General features: G+C 46.7%; 1 protein-coding gene across 5 annotated transcripts in view; it reads right to left on the bottom strand.

The window, feature by feature from the left end:
* The window catches only part of MICAL2 (microtubule associated monooxygenase, calponin and LIM domain containing 2), a gene marked incomplete at its 5' end in the record, with an annotated part of 88,350 nt that extends 71,584 nt beyond the window's left edge, over positions 1-16,766 (bottom strand). For all 5 annotated transcript variants that reach the window (XM_082660241.1, XM_082660242.1, XM_082660243.1 and 2 more), the window contains one exon: positions 16,503-16,766. In XM_082660241.1, the coding sequence (XP_082516367.1) occupies positions 16,503-16,766 (264 nt within the window). The remainder of the gene's footprint in view (positions 1-16,502) is intronic.
* Between the last annotated feature and the right edge of the window lie 1,018 nt (positions 16,767-17,784).

Below are 17,784 nucleotides of genomic sequence, written 5' to 3'. Positions count from 1 at the left end.
AAGGGCTGGGGGCTTGCCACTGTCTGGACTTCATTTATTCACTCAGTAAGCCACTACTACCCTCTGAGGGGCATTACTGTCCCCACTGTACAGATGGAGACACAAGACCACACTGCTGGAGAGGGCCAGGGCCAGGATGTGTCACTAATTATTTAAAGGAAAAAAAAAAAAAAAAACTGAAGCACATAATTCAAAAATAAAATTTAGAGATGGTCCCCGCTTGAATTTGAAATCAGTTAACTCATCAATGTTTTATACAGGGAACAAGAAACAAAAAACCCTTTACAATTAAAAAGAAAACAGCTCCATGGGATTAAAGAGAGGAAGGAAGAAGATAAATGGAACAGGAGTAAGACAGAGGAAAACAAACAAAGGAACAAGAGGACCTGGATCCCCCCAGCGGAGGAGAGCAGAGGGGGACGGCAGAGATGATGCTCTTGGGCGGAGAGCAGGGAAGCGCCGTCCACCTCTGCTCTCTGAGTCTGGGTTCTGCATAAGTCATCACTGCTCTCTCCCATTCTCTGAGGAGAAACACTACTCATCCCTCAGAGACTCTACCTGATGAGGAGTAGCATGGTGGTGGAGCAGCGACCCCATCAGATCACCTTGAGGACAGGTTGAGAGGGCAGCCTGGGTACAGTGCCCACGGGCCTTGGGGCCTAAGCCTCTCCTACCCGCCTCCAAGAAAAGGCAAATCCCCCCTTCTGAGTCAGTGGCTCCAGAAGAGAACCTCCCCTTAGCTCATGCCCAGGGTTCCCACCACCTGCAGCGGGCACCCCTGAACTGCCCAGCACTCTCAGAGCCAATCAGCTCCTGCTCTCCACACTCCTACGCGGCACCGAGCCAGCGATAGTCACATCCCTGTACCATCTCTCCCAGTCAGGGATCCCCCAATCATCTCATTTTGCAGATGGGTAAACTGAGGCCCAGAAACTGCAAGCCAGCCCGGGTTCTTTCCACTATGTGACAGACAGAATGAAGAGAGGTGTGTGTGTGTGTGTGTGTGTGTGTGTTCAATAACATTAAATGGGAAGGTTACATATAGTATTTACACACACATACAGTGCATGTAAAAAGGGCTTTATAAATTATAAAGCGTTTTTACAAATGATAGTTGTTACCATAAATCTACTCAATACGGAGTGCATATTGTTCTCTAGACAAGCTTATGGACCTGCTTACAGAGTTCCTTCTAGTCTGTTATTCAGCTAAGCCCCACCCCACCCCCAAAAAAGCCACGTCTAACCTCTGCTTCATCCCTGTGTAGGCAAGGTTTGTTTTTCAAAACCCACTTTGTAAGCACTTGAGAGCTTTTCACGCTTCCCACAGTTTCCAGCAAAAGTGCAGGTCCCAGTTAATCCCATAAAGGAGAGCCTCCCCCTGCCGCTGGCTAGAGGGCCTCCACCTCCCTCCCAAGTAAAGAAGAAAGGAAGCCCTTAACGGCGCCAGGAACCGTGGCCCCAGTCAGAACCGCTGGGCCCACCTTCTAGTTCCAGGGCAGCTGTGCTAAGCACCCACTATGTGCCTGGCAGGCATCCGGGTTAGGCTGAAGGAGGTACAGAATTTCCACGTCTTTGGTGGTGGTGTGGAAATGTGACCGCAGGCGGGGTTGGGCTTCAATGTGAATCCTGCCAGGGTACAGGGGTGTCAGCCCAGTTTCACCCAGGCTTCCAGAGGTCTTACAGCTTCTCCTTTCACACTTTATATGGGCTGGGCCATCCTCGTAGCCTCCCCGTGGAGAGCTGAGCATGGCCATGCAGTCAAGGAACACTAAGAACTGGCACTGAGACTGGCAGGGCTCCTGCACTTGGGGGCCCTGGTCTCCTCTGGCCTCAATGTGCTCATCCATTGAATTGGTACCTATGACATCTGCACATGTCAGAGAGCTGCCGGGAGGCTCAGACTCCACCCTCTACCACCACCACAGCAGGGGGAGGCTCGGAGATGGCCAGACTGTCATCTGGACTGAAAGGAAGCATGAGAAGCTTAGAACAAGGGGAAGGGATGTGGGCAAGGAGGGCCTTCTGTGTGGAAAAGGGCTCTAGAACCGGGGAAGTGAGGCATATTTCTTCCCTATGCCCTCCAGCACTAGATAATAGCAATGGTTTTTATTCTAGCGGCAATCATTTCTGGAGTGCTCACTGCTTTATCCCCAGCCTCTAGAACACCGCCATCATGACACAAAATATATGTATGTGTTGAACTGAAGCTAATCATTGCTGTGAGCCCAGCACCTCAAATAAATAGGAGGAATCTTGGGGGTTGTAGGTGAGGAGCCCCTCCTGTGGCCGTCAGCTTTTTGATGACTTTCTAGGCCACGTGAAGCCTCACTTCCTCCCCTCCAGCTCTGCGAACTCCTAAGGCAGGAAGATTCAGGAGACTCAGCTAACTGGAGAGATTCTGAGCACCTAGGGGCTGAGAGATGGAGATAACCTCATCAGTCCCTAAGGCTTGAAGGCGGAAATGAAAACAACAGGGCCCACTAAGGGTTAGTTACCACTGTTGCTATTAACCACCAAAGTGAACCCCACCCCAATCCCCCTCCCCCAGAAGACTGAAGAGAGGGATCCCAGAAATTATTGCCCCAAGCTCATTCTTGTCTTAGTAAAAATACAGAAAGGCCTGGTTTACTACAATGTCTGGAATCTATTTGTGAAACCTCTCAGGGAGGCCAGACAATTTCATCACAAAACCCAAATGTCAGACATTCTCTGGGACAGATAAAAGGGCAGGACATTCAGGAGTTAGGTGCCCTGCCGACAGACTGGAGGCTGGCGCTGTCCCCAGTTCACCTCTCCTGGGCTGGAGCTTCAGAGAAGCCGGGAGCACCAACTCTGCAGCCTCCATGGGCAGTAAGTCCAGTGGTTAGAGTCCGTAGTGGAGCCCTCCCTCCTCTGGGAAACAGACACCCAAACTTAATCCCTGGGGGAAAGGAGAACAAGGAACAGCTCCCAAGAAGGGAGGCAGCCAGGGATAAAGATCCTCACTGTTCAGATCCCGTTCACCCTGACAAACAGTAATAATCACCAAGGCAATAACTTATTCTGTGTCTGACACTGTTTTAAGTGCTCTACATATATTAATTTATGTAGGTCTCATAGTCACCCTGTGAGCTGAGTACTATTATCCCCAGTTTACAAGTGAGGAAATGGAGGCCCAGAGAGGTTAAGTAAGATGCCAGAGGTCACACAGCTAAAAATGAGATGTAAACCCAGGTTGGTCTGAACCCAAAGACCATGCTCTCAGGCACAGCACCACACCCACACCACTCTCACTTCTTGGCATGAAGAAGTGAGAGCCTAGAGGGCCGTCTATCTCAGTGGAGCCCCTGGTGTACCTAACTCTCCTACGTGCTGGGGCAGGAAGGCCCCTCTCACCTCAACAGTCCCCAGCCAGCATCTTCCCAGTGGTATTTAAGAGACAAGACACACCATCAGCCCCTCCTGGCTCAGCTCAGTCTCAGAAACTCCGTCACACTCAATTCTCCTGCAGGCTTATGGCGAGCAGAGGTGGTTAGTTCTGGGCTCTGAGCTGGAGTGGAGGTTCCACATCTAGTCTGCAACAGGGAGGAGGACATGTAGAGTATGGGTGATGGTCCTCCCCTGCTGTGCTCCAAGTGGGTGCCCACTGGTGCCCATCTAGCAATCATTCTAACGAATAGAGCAGCGCTCAGCTGGGCACACCATACATTTTCACCTACTCTGAAAACTGGGTCTGATTAGAACATGGTTCCAAGGCCCAGGACAGTTCAACAACCGAAAAACAAAACCACAATACGTGTCATCTGAACCCAGTGACCATAAAGCCTTTTTTGATTCAGAGCCTAATTAAGAAAAAAAAAGGAGCAGGATACGGTTCCATGATGGCATCGAGCCACCTTCCCCACATACTCCTCACTTCCTGTACAGAGAAGCGTTTTGTCACTTTAGCACCTTCTCACCAAGGCAACAATAGGCTACATTTTTTCCATCTAAGAACAGTCAGCTTGAAACAACAGATGGAGAAGCAGGGAGAGTGGTCGTGGGTCTGCTGAGCCACTGAGGATGATGATTAATGGGTTTCCCAGGTCTGCTATCAGCGGTCCCAGACATGAAGTGGAGAGAATGCTCTTAGAACATGTTCCACCATCGGCCCTCTCTCAGGCGCTCAGGGAGCAGCTCGGCCTATGCATTCTTAACCCATGAGCTCAGCCTGGAGGGGAGCCAGGGAAAGCCAAGGTGGACAGCGGAAGGGCCGGGAAAGGTCTGAGGACGCTGGTTCTCCCTGCTGCTCCAGGAAAGGAGACTAGCAATGCCATGGGGCATGAAGACACCAGCTCTGACTCCACAGCAATGGACTATCTGGTTTGGCCTCGATAACAAGAAAGACGCAGGATCACAACAAACTTAAGAGAGACCTTAGAGAGGCCTTCTACTAAGACCTCTCACGTCACACAAGAGGAAACAGAGCAGAGAGGAAGGGAGAGGGTAATTTATGTTTCTGAAGACTTCCTATGTGCTAGAAATGATTCTTTATATGTGTGTCAAAGCCGGTAAGGTATGTTTTAATATTGCTGCTTTACAGATAAGGAATTTGGGGCTCAAACCACTCAAGTAACTGGCCCAGGATTGTAAACTAATAAGTGAAGGAGCACAGATTTGACCCAGGTCCCTCCCAGGCTCTTCCCAGCATTCCACCACCCCCTGCTGCACACAGGCAGGCCCTACACAGCTCTTGGTCCCTAGTTCCCAAGTCTGTGACATCAGACCAGGGGTCCTTGACCATTTCTATGCCCTGGGTCACTCTGGCAACCCAGGGAAGCTTATGGACACTTTCTCAGAATAATACCTTTAAATGCATAAGATAAAATGTTAACACATTTAACATATCTAATAATATATTAAATGATGAGATCTAGCTGCAGGTCTAAGGCCTAATATAATTTCCAAATAGTAATAAGTGTAAACCAGAGATTGAGAAATCTACAACTGCAAGGATAAGTGAAAATATCTGTGATTTCTATTGGTGACAAATCACAGGCACTCCTAAGGTAGATTTGCTGCCAGATTCATGATTGGGGGAAATGCTACATTTCAGTTAGAGGTTAGTGAAAATAAAGATTTTGCCCCCCTATCCAAGTTCACAGACTCTTAAAGATTAAAAAACCTTGTATCAGGCTTCCTGGTGGTGCAGTGGTTAAGAATCCACCTGCCAATGCCGGGCACACGGATTCGATCCCTGGCCCGGGAAGATTCCACATGCTGCGGAGCAACTAAGCCCATGCGCCACAACTACTGAGCCTGTCTTTGACTCCTTTTTCTTCTGCTGGATGTGCTTTCTGGGGGAAATCTCAGCTACACTCAGCTGTCACTGCTCCCCTTGGCCATGAAGACGACTCTCTACTTTTGTATCTGTGGCCCCTACCTGTCTCTTGAGCTCTGGACACGCAGGCTCAGCGGCCATGGCTCCTGGGCCCAGCTGCTCCGCGGCATGTGGGATCTTCCCGGACCAGGGCACAAACCCGTGTCCCCTGCATCGGCAGGCGGACTCTCAACCACTGCGCCACCAGGGAAGCCCCAGGGATTGCAATTTTAAAAATAAGAGTAAGTGGAAACAGTTTGGTGGTTCCTCAAAAAGTTAAACACAGAATTACCATATAACTTAGCAATTCCACTCCTAGGTATACGCCCCTAAGAACTGAAAACAGGAACTTGAGCTGATACTCTATACCAAGGTTCATGGCAGCATTATTCACAAAAGCCAAAAGGAGGAAACAACCCAAGTGTCCAGAGAGGGATGAATGGATAAACAAAATGTGGTATGTACATACAGCAAAATATTATTCAGCCTTGAAAAGGAAGGAAATTCTGACACATGCTACAACATGGATGAACCTTGATGACATTATGCTAAGTCAAATAAACCAGTCACAAAAGGACAAATATGTATGATTCCACTTATATAAGGTACCTAGAGTAGCCAAATTCACAGAGACAGAAAGTAGAATTGTGCTTGCCAGGGGTTCAGGGGAGGGGAGAGTAGGAAATTATTGTTTAATGGGTAGAGTTTCAGTTTGGATGATGAAAAAAGTCTGGGAGGTGGATGGTGTGTTGGCTGCACAACAGTGTAAATGTACACTGAACTGCATACTGAAAAATGCTTAAAATGGTAAATTTAATGTTATATATTTTACCACAATTAAAAAATAAACCCAGACTCAATTCAGTTAGTGGGAAACTAAGTATGACTGAAATAAGTTGGACACGTAAATCTACTTTTTTAACTGTAAATATTATGAAATCTAAATACAGATTAAGTATTTCTGATTAAAATTTAGCATCCAAATTGAGATGTACTAACAGGGTAAATATACACCAGATTTCGAAGTCTTAGTACAAAAATCTAAAATATCCTATTAATAACTTTTATAGTGATTCCATATCAAAATATTTTTGATAAACTGAGTTAAATAAACATATTACTAAAATTGGAAAAAAGAAAGGAATAAAGTTCTGATACTTGCTACCACTTGGATGAACCGTGAAAACACTATGCTAAGTGAAATAAACCAGATACAAAAAGACAAATATTATATGATCCCACTTACATGAAATATCTAGAATAGGAAAATTTATAGAGACAGAAACTAGATCAGAGGTTACCAGGGGCTAGGGAGAAGGGGGCGGGAACTGGAGAGTTATTGCTTTGGGTACAGAGGTTCTATCTGGGACAGTGAAAAATTTTGGAAATAGAAAATGGTGACGGTTGTATAACATTGAGAATGTAATTAATGCCACTGATTTATATACTTTAAAATGGTTAAAATGGCAAATTTTATGTCATACATATTTTACCACAGTAAAAAAAGGGAAACATTAGGAATACCAAAGAAAGAAACAGAGACAGAGGCAGAGAGAGGGAAAAAGAGAGAGGGAGAAAATGGAAAAGATGGCTTCCTTAAAGCAGAGAGAACAACGCACAGCTGCATGGTAAACACTGGCATGCCAACTAGAAGGGGTAAAGGAACTTCCCTGGACTTCTGCAGATTTGGACATAAAAGAATTTTCCCAGGTATGTTCCTTAGATTTAGACAGCTCTCTCCGAAGAAAGGATCCGAGAATAAAAATCTTCCCACTGCTGAATTCCCATTGATGAACCTTTGGTGATAGCTCGCTACCCTATATCTCTTAAGACCACGACGCATAAGAGGAGGTGTGGGATATGCCAGGTGGCAGTGAAATACGTTCCATACAGCTGAAGGCTCTGAAGTTAAAACACGTTCGGGTTTTCTTCCCAAGAAGCTGCATAGAAGTTTAAGGTAAATAGTTTTTTATGTAATATAATTTAATATATAATAAAAGAATTTGTGTATATACTATTAAATTTACAACTTACTCCCCTTAAATATACATGTCTATAACTATACATGTTCTATAATACACTATCTATAACTATACATGTTCTACAATACACTGTTTGCATTGGTGTATATGTTAAACGTGTTATAGAGAGAGCTGGTAGCTCACAGCTGATCACCCTATATCAGCTGAGGTCTGTGTGGCCTCCCACCCCTGTCTCTTGCAAAACTCACTGGCTAAAAGGCCAAGCAGGAAAAGACTCAGCTGCTTGAACCCACAGGCATCTGGTTCTCTTTTACATAGTTTGACTTCTTCTGCCCATTCCTGCTTCTCTCCCCCATTCCTTTCACAGGTATTGATTACTAATGAACATATTGCACCCCAAACACCTTCTAAGCATCTACTTCTGAAGAACTCAACCCGTGACAAATATGTCCTATTCGTTAGTTAGTTACTATTCTAGGGGCTGGAAAATCAGCAGAGACTATAAGGACAAAAACTCCTGCCCCCAAGGAGCTTATATTTTAATGGGGTTTCTGGAAACACTTTTGTGTATGTGATAAAGCAATGTATGTAGCTTAAGCAGCCCCTTCTACCTTCTTCCTGCCTCAAAACCAGACATGATGGCTGGAGCTGCAGCAGCCATCTTGTGACTACAAGGTGACAAGTATGAGGAAAAGCCTAGAGCTGCACTATCCAATTCAACAGTCATTAGTCACATGAGGCTACTGAGGATTTCAAATGTGGCTAATCTGAATTGAGCTGAGCTGTTAAACACATAGAATTTCAGAGACAATACCAAAAAAAGAAGACTGTAAAATAGCTCAGTAATAATTTTATATATTGACTACATGCTGAAATAATAATATTGTGGGTATATTATGTTAAATGAAAAATATTATTAAAATCAATTTCACCATTTCTTTGTACTTTTTAAACTGTGGGTACTAGAAAATTTTTACTTACATATGTAGCTCACCTTATAATTCTATTGGACAGCACTGGCCCAGAGAATCACAGAGAACATAGCCATTGAATTTCCAGTCACCACCTTTCTCCTGACATCTGTTTAAAAAATAAGCCCCTATTTGTTTAAGTCTCTGAAGTTGAGTTTTCAGTTACCTGCAGCTGAGTGCAATCCTTTCTGATTCAGAGGGGAGAACAAACTAAGTGCTGGGCCCAGTGAATTGCCGAGGAGCTTCCCTGTGGCAGGAAGGCCGAACTCAGCCTGGTACCCCACCTGGTTGATAGGAGATAGATATATTCACACTAAGTGGAAAAATCCTCTGCCATGGAATATACTGATCTCCAAGATATTTTTTATTATGAAAAAAAAGCAAAGCCCAGCAAGAGCCTCCAATGAGCAGGAGGAGGGAAGCCAAGAGACCTTCCAGTCTGGGAAGCAGAGCATGATACTGCTTCATGGTTTCCTCTTGCCCTGCCCAGTGGTACACATCAATTTGCATAATCCTGGCCAGAGATTCCCTAAGGCCTTCTGCAACCCTGGGTGGGCCAGGAACTGTGAGAGGTTTTTCTTTTTTCGCCAAGAAAAAGGAGGCCCAGCCCTTCAGCCTCACAGGCCTACAGGCCCAGTTTCCCTGTCCCCCTTGAAAGCTCCATGAACAGCCCGATGTTAGTCAAGGCACAGACAAGGCTGTGGTCCTCATCCCACACCACAGGGAGAGGGAGAGGATGCCCACAAGCAATGGTCAGATGCAAATCTGCACAGATGTTTGAATAAGGAAATAAGGGGCTGGCTGGTCCCGGCTTCTGTAAACCCACTATCAGGGCTTGGAAACACCAGGGCTCACCCAGTACAGCTCCAGAAAGAACGACATATGTTAATAGTATGCTATTTGTATTCCTCCAGAAAGAAGCCTCTTGAGCTACACAGTTCATTTAGTCCCTGAGCACCGTCCCTGTGTCAAGCCCTGTGCTGGGTGCTTCAGACCCAAAGGTGAGCCAGACATGGTCCCTGTCCTCAGGGAGTTCACGATGAGTGGGAAAGTGGCCAAAAAAGCAGTAAATGAGGGATACCGATCAGCAAGGTAGTGGTAGGACCAGAGTCTGAGAGCCCATGGGGGCACCAAACCCAACTGGGGGTGAAATAAGAGAAGGGGGATGTAGAAAGGCTGTCAGGGTAGGCTCCCTGGAGGAGGTGATACTAGTTTAAATTGAATCATAAAGAGAACAAGTTAGCTAGGTCAGGAAGGTACCCCTGTTCAGCACAAAGAGTACAGATCCTCCATGGGCCAGGGCTCTAAAAGCTCCCACTATTAGATGACGTTTTGAAGAGGAAAGCATACACTTGTATTTGCTCTTCTTTTAAAGAGCATTCACCTTTTACAGAGAAAGCAAACTTCTTAATGAAACCATGTATGTGAAACTATAAGGCACTATGCAAATGTTGGGCAGTAACACTAATGACATAGTTGTGATTGTGATTATTACAGGGGCAGCAGCGGTCCCTACCATATTGCTACCAAACTGCTCTTTACTCAGTGGCCCCATTCAAGGCCACCCAGCCCAGACTCCAGGACTCAGAGGGTGTCCATCCCAATGCCCACTCGGCCAAGCTAAGGAAATCCAAGAAGGCAACATCCCAGGGCTCTTCTTATCACTCTCCCGCACTATTTTTGGGAGTGTCTACTGCAAGAACCTCCACGAACGAGAACTTGACAATGCCTATAACATTGTCAATGCAACACACACACCCTTGGACTTCGAAATTTTCACGATGTATCCCGTACACATGTTTTCATGTGCATACAAAGTGTGTATGAGGAAGTGTACTGCAGTACTGTTTAAGACAGCAATAGACTGGAAACAACCTAAGCAGTTAAATAAATTGTGATGGAACCATAAAATATCAAGCCTTAAAAAGCCATGAAAATAATAAAAGGGTTAGATTCCCCATGTACTGATATAAAACAATCCCCAAGATATATTTTTCAGTGAAAAAAAGGTGTACAACAAATATGTAAAAATTTTTCCCATTAAATAAGAGAAAGGGGGATGCACACATTCATATGCTTGCATGCACACATGCACACACACGCAAGCACACACGTGTAAAGACTTTCAGGAAGGGCACACAGGAAATGGCACAGTGGATGCCTCTAGGGAGGAAACTTGGTGGCCTGGGCAAAGGCACTTCCTTTCACAGTATATTTTCTTCTCCTACTTGAATTATTGTTTTTTATCATGAGCATGCATTTCTTTTTTAATTAAAGAAAACAAATTAGTTTGTTCTTAAAAAGACAAAGGAGTCTTTATTTATAAATGTACTTGTAAAATGAACCACAGTGAACCCGGATTAATCACGTCCTATGAAGACAGCCAAAAAAGAATTTTTTCATCTCGGTTTAATATTGTTGGGAATGGATTTCCTCAAGCTCACATGGCATGTTCAATGCACGCACTCACGCAAACCCTATACACTTTGCGTGGAGCTGTGGTGACAAGTGTAGTGATTCACACAACCCAGTTGGTAATGTAGGCTTGCAGATGTGCCTAGTGTAACAGCGCCCAAGTCCACTGTCAGGTAAGCGGACAGATCCAGAGTTTATGGCAGCTTTTTTTTTTAATTATTTATTTTATTTTATTTTATTTATTTTTGGCTGCATTGGGTCTTTGTTGCTGTGCGTGGGCTTTCTCTAGTTGCAGCGAGCAGGGGCTACTCTTCGTTGCGGTGCACGGGCCTCTCATTGAGGTGGCTTCTCTTGTTGTGGAGCACGGGCTCTAGGCACGCGGGCTTCAGTAGCTGCGGCACACGGGCTTCAGTAGTTGTGGCTCATGGGCTCTAGAGTGCAGGCTCAGAAGTTGTGGCGCATGGGCTTAGTTGCTCCGTGGTATGTGAGATCTTCCCGGGTCAGGGTTCGAACCCATGTCCCCTCCACTGGCAGGTGGATTCTTAACCACTGCGCCACCAGGGAAGTCCTATGGCAGCTTTTTGTTCAACTAGTACAGAAGGTCACACCACAGGGACCATCCTCTACTCTGTCGGTTATGCCTGCAACTGTCCGTATTAGGCAAAGTGGTGCTAGACATTTCCCAGCCAGTGTAGCACAGCCTGGCTTTGAGGGCCCTGGTGGGTGATTTCAGAGGTGGGGAATGTCAGATAGGTTTATCTAGGCTGGGAGATAGCGGCCTTCCCTCCCAGCTTCACCCCTCCCTCCCTCCCTCCCTCCCTCCCTCCCTCCCTCCCTCCCTCCTTGCTCCTGCTGTGCTCTGCTCATGAAGCTCGGGAACCACGTAATGAGTTGGGCTGCAAGCATTACCAGGGCCTGGGTTACCCACCACTGGGGAGCCAGTGCAGACACAAAGGCAGGCAAAGGTCACGTTCAAGTGCAAAAGGTGTGGCGTGACCCTGCTGGATGTTCACAAAACACAGACATTTCCTTCTCACAGGATAACGCAAGAGTTTTCATTATATAGGCTGGTCCCATAGCTGCTGGTGACAGAAGCCCATGAGTCATTTCCTGCAAGCAGGTTTTTATGGCAATGATGTACAAATGCCTTCTGGTCTGAACTGGTTACCTGTGATTCCTGAGCCGCCCCCTGGAGGGTGGGAGAAAGAACCCTGGATTGAGAATCGGGGGCTCATCCTCAATGACCCTCCAGGTCCTCTGTTTGACCGAGGGATCCTCTCTTCACAGTCTGGTCCCAGGAGGCCTTTCTGGTCTCCTGCCATTCATCCATTCTGTTCTCTCTGGTTCTCACGCTCTCCCTGCTTCCCTCTCTCCACAGGTACCTTCATTCCCATTCCATGAGTAATGTACTCTTACCAAAATATGTTTCTCTGCCTTATGTTCCCTCTAGCTGTTCCTTCAGTAAAGCAAGGCAAACTCCTACTCGTCTCTCAAGCCCCAAATCATACCTCCTCTTGCAGGAAGCATTCCCAGACTACCCCAGTCGCTCTTCTGTACTCCTGCAGAACAGTATATACAACTCTCTCATAGCACTTAGGATATTAATGATAATAATAGCTAAACATTTACTGATCACTTATTATGTACTAGGCAGCATTCTAAACACTTTACAAAGATTACCTTATTTAATCCTCACAGTAACTCCATGAAGGAAGTACCATTATTATCCTCATTTTACAGAGATGTCTACTGAGGATCAGGGATTTCGGTAACTTGCCTAAGGCCGCAGAGCTATTAAGTGGCTGTCTTGTGCCTAGACAAGTGCCTGGCACATAGTAGCTGCTCAATAATCATTCACCCCATAAATGATTAACTGAATAAATACAGAAATGATGACACTTCTGTCCTCTCTATAGAAAGCTCAAGTGAGAACCACTTCTTATTAATCTTTCAAACCATTTCCTCTGTCAAATACCTACTCAGGTATTAGGGTATTTGAAATACCTAATGAATGAATGAACGAAACACTGTATGAGGAAACCAATAAACAGAATCCAAATCTTGGCAATGCTCCCCGCTAGCTTCAACCAAATGGCTTCAGGTTCCTGGGCCCCCTGGTTGTCATCTGTCAAATGCAGAGATTGTACACAACGTTCTTTCAAGTTTCTCCTAGCATTAAAGGTACATATAAAATAAACGAGCAGTCTCCATGCCTTTGTGATGATGGTAATTCCCAGGCCAAATTATGTATTGCATTTTCTTCAGGGCTGTTTTCCCCAGGAACATTACACAATTGGATGTGGCATTTGATCCGGGTACTGCCCTAATTCAGAGCCAATATCAGTCCTGAAAGAGTTTCTTTGGCTTGCTCGTTGGTTCACTCCTTTCTTATGCAAACAGATCACACCCAGGGAAAGAATTATTAAGTGCCTGGCAAAACCCTCATACATAATAATCAATAATGAACACTGATCTCAAGTTAGATTATGCAGCTGGCACCTAGACCACTGCTCTAGGGACCTTGTAGGTCCTCCTCCCTGTCCCCTGGCACCTGTACCAGAGGTCATCTTCTCCAAATAGATCCCGGTCACCAATCTCCCGCTGCCATCACCACTAACACACACACACACACACACACACACACACACACACACACACACAGTCCTGCTGGCATGAGGGAGCAGACAGGGCTCATAGCGCCTGGAAGGGGCTAATTAATGTTTGTGAATAGCTGAGGCCCAGATCCACTCCAGATGGTGCCGAGAGGCATCCACATCAGGGCGAAGGTGGGAGTTCTGGCTGCATTTCATTCATTCCCATTCTACCTGTGGCTAAGCAGGAGCTTGGCTATAGGCCTGGTACCTGACACGCCTTTGCTACACGGCTTAGCGTTAATGATGAACCACGTGCACAGTAATGCCCAGCACTTCTCGTTTGGCTAATGCTTGACGACGTAAACTAGTATACCAAAGGATAAACCTAAGTGAGGTGTGTGAGCAAGACAGTGTCTGTTCATGTCGGAAAAGAGGGAGGACTGCGTTCTGTTTTGCTTGACTCACAACCAGGAGCGCCAGGCTCTTAGAGTGAGCACTACACAGCCACGTGACTCCAACATGGCGAGGCCTGTTCCATAACCAGAAAGCAAACAAGCAGTCACCTGTCAGGTAGAGGACACCTGCTGTTTGTCTATCTCCCACCTCCACATCCCTGGGGACCTGTTCCTCCCTCATGTCAATCACGTGATGTTTAAAAGGGCTGCCAAAGACAGTGGTCAGCTCCTCTGGCTTTGGCCACAATAACTGGCCCAGGGGTGAGCCAGTTGAAATCCTTCCCTGAGATTTTTTTCCATACCGAGCAGGAAGAGAAAGATTCTGGTCTTTTGGGTCACAGAGCTACAAAGATATGAACGAGAGGCTAGCATCATGAAGAAAATCTGTTTGCAGGAGGGAAGAATGAAGCCAAAACAGAGCAAAACATCTAAGAGAGATGGAAGGAGAGAGGATGGGAAAGACTGTGAGTGTCTGGACCTTCCTGTTTATACGAGTTAATCACTTCCCTCATTTCCCTGTTTTGTTTAGGTTAGTTTGAGTTTCTGAAACATGAGGATAAAGTAGCCTAGCACAGTCATAACCATCCGTAGAGTGCATTTTCAAATGTATCTTCTACACTTTAGGATCCAAGTAGTTTTTATGGGATGGGTTACCACATTTCAAATGTCTTTGCTCCTCCTCCTGAGAAAGGCGTATAAATTCCTGGGCAAGAACCACTCTTACCCAGCTTCACTAACTAAAGACAGTCCTTTTCCTTTATATCTTAGGCATCAACGATGACCTGCCAACCACAGGATGTAAGGACTCTTCCACTTCAAGCCATCATAGCTTATAAAATAGGGGCTGGCCAGACAGACCAGGCAACCAGCTAGTGATTTTTGAAAGGACATCTTCATGGTGGTCAATTCTCCATTCCATCCCTCCGCTGGCCGACTCCCTCCGAAGGTCTGTCTTCAGATCACCAAGAGAGTCCCTCAGCAGCTAGAAACTGTTGGGTGTATGGGGCAATGCATTTTCTGATACAATAAGAGCTCTGAAAATCTTCCTTGAGAAAACATATTGCACCCCAGCCGCCTGACTTCTATGGGTCATTTTAAAAGAAAATCACCATATACAATTACGGAAAAGGGTGAAGCTTTGAAAGTTAAAAGCTTCCCCCTCCTGGAACTCTGAAGAGCTGCCCAGTGAACCACGAACCGTGAAGTTACAACAACTAGGAAAGGAGGTACTGGGCAGGGGTGGCACTTAGGATACTGGCCCCACCTCCCACCCCCCGTTATTCTTTAACGCTTCCCTCTCCTCTGTGTAAGGCCAAAGCTTGGCAGGTTACAGGCAGGCCCTTCCTGGATGGCTAATATGCTCTGGGCTAAGGCGACTGGGCTGCTTCAGCCTGATGGAATGCTTGCCTGTGCTCCAAACGGTCTGTGCGTCCCAGGCTCAGAGGAGCCTGGCAGCTGTCTCCCCCGGGGCAAGGGAAAGCGGCGTATCCCACGGTGGACTCAACGGGCTCCACATCACCAAAACAAAAACACAACAGTCCTGATCTCTATGGAGAGTTCAATCCTCTTGTCTAGGATTGGCACTGACTAGAATTCCAAGGGCTCTGGCTGAGCTACCTCCTGTGAGGTCTAAATACAGCTCGCTCGCTGCTTTTAACCTAAACATGCAGCCTGGAACAGTGCCCAGGGCTGACAGCCCCCAGGGAAGTCTTGACTTCTGGCTGCCCATTTGGGGATGGGTGGTGCAGAGCTATCAGAGATGTGATGCGCTGGGCAGCCCCACGTTCACCGATGTCGCCTACGGCCACTCAGTGGGGAAAGTGACCAGCTTGTGGAGGGTTAGCTGTGAGTGGGATCCTGAGCAGAGGAAGGGGATGGGGAGGTGGAGAATGCGGAGATGTGAAGAGGAAGAGAGAGAGAGGGAAGAAAAGACAGTAAAGACCAAAGACCTATTTCTTTTTTTTTTTTTTTTGCGCGGTACACGGCCCTCTCACTGTTGTGGCCTCTCCCGTTGCAGAGCACAGGCTCCGGACGCGCAGGCTCAGTGGCCATGGCTCACGGGCCCAGCCGCTCCGCGGCATGTGGGACCTTCCCGGACCGGGGCACGAAGCCGCGTCCCCCGCATCGGCAGGCAGACGCTCAACGACTGCGCCACCAGGGAAGCCCCAAAGATCTATTTCTTACCCAACTAAAGTCAGGGAGCTTTCTAAAATGTTTGCTCCCAGGGCGACACAACTCTAATTATGCCTCTCTAGGGAATTTAGGGCCTAAGCCCTAGAATCAGAGAGATCGAGGTTGCCTTCTTATTATGTAACTTTGGGCAAGGTAACTGCCTTCTCAGATTTCATATCTCTTAAATGATCCAAAGGACTACTGTGCTGTTCAACAAGACCACGTACAGAATGCACCTGGCCCAAAGAAGCTACCTGGTAAACAGTAGCTACTAGAAGAAGTAGTGGTAGTAGTAATAGTAGAAACAGGATAGCATCAAGCATGCCTTCATCTTCTCCGCCTTGGGAAGGACACAAGAAGAGCTGCTGAGGCCACCATGAGACAGAAGCCCCCAACCAGGATAAGCTGTTCATATACAGACAAAGGCAACCTTCAGCTGAGCCAAACAATAAAACACATCCACACCCACTAAGAACCTTACAATGGCAAAATGGCAACAGTTTCCTAACCTCCCGACAAGCCAACCCACATGGCCCACAGGGTGAGAAGCATCCACGCTGGAGTTTCCCTTACCTTGGTGTTCATACAGGACTTCCCTCGCTTATACTCCTTGTGGGACCCACGCTTGTCCAGTTTGTACCACAGGGCCTTGGCCTTCCAGGTGGTCACCTTGGACTTGAGCTTGGAATAAAAGTTTCTGTGGTCCAGAGGGTCTAGATCCAGGTGCCGTGTGAGGATGTTGAAGGCCTGGAGGGTGCCTTTGCACGTGGAAGCCTGGACAAAGTTCTCGAAAACCTGCCCGGCCTGGGCCTGCTTCTCGTCCTCGTTTTCCCCCATGTTTCAGGAGCCACGTAGAGCAGTGGTGTGGAGAGGATGGAGGAGAACACCATGAAGTACCTGGAGAAACGTCACACCTGCAAAGGTAGGCAGAGGCAGAGGTGAGCTTCCTGGATGAGGGTAGAGTGGGGAGAAGGTGTGGAGAGGCAAAAATACAATTCCTTTAAGACACTAACATACTAAACATAACACTCAATACTAAACATACATAATGCATAGGACCGGTATAATCATACCTTCTAACCTGGCAATGCTGCCTTGCTGGCACTCTCTCTCCCCAACTCTCCACTCCCCCGGCTGGCTGAAAAGAACCACACATTGCCAAAGATCTATCCTGGCTGACGTCAATGTTACCTGGTCAATCTTGCTATGAGCAGTGGTTCTGGAAGTACTAACTAGCAAAAGGAAAACAAACAAAACCCAGAAGGGCACACCAGATTTAGCACTGTTGGAAACCTATAATTCCTGGTGCCAATGTTAACGTAACCCAATCACATGACATGAGTGCACAGCCCCCAAAAAGCAAAGCACATGCCTCCCTAGATTTCATGACCACCATCCCACCTATCCTTAGACACCACACTTTTAAGTCTTCCTTCGTTAGTTACCAGAAGGCGGGTCTTTCCCTTCTACAGACGGCAAATGGCAACTTCTCAAAATTCCTCTCCATTCCTAGTATCTGCTAGAAGCACAGCATCCACCTCAGTCAGACATACAGAAAGAGAGAGAGACACGTGGGGTTCCTCCTGATGCACAAAAGGAGCCTGTGCTTTGTAAGCCCAAGCTGGGAGCTATTTGGAACAAGTGCTTAGTCTGAAGGAAGGAAAAACCGCGATGGAGGTTCATTCACATCACAAAAATAGCTTGCCTGGGTTTTGGCCATCGTCCTTTCTTCTCTGCACCACTCTAACCTCAGGCATTTTCTTAGGAAAGTCATTTAAGTTTCAAAGGAACAAAAATAAATTAGAGCTGATTTTCCAAAGCACCAGCTATTTTTCCAGAATCTAAAGCTAGTGCA

The sequence above is a fragment of the Grampus griseus genome (assembly GCF_964374135.1).
Source record: "Grampus griseus genome assembly, chromosome: 8".
Taxonomy (NCBI): domain Eukaryota; kingdom Metazoa; phylum Chordata; class Mammalia; order Artiodactyla; family Delphinidae; genus Grampus; species Grampus griseus.
The sequence above is the reverse complement of the archived record's forward strand: the minus strand, read 5'-3'. Positions and strand labels throughout refer to the sequence as shown.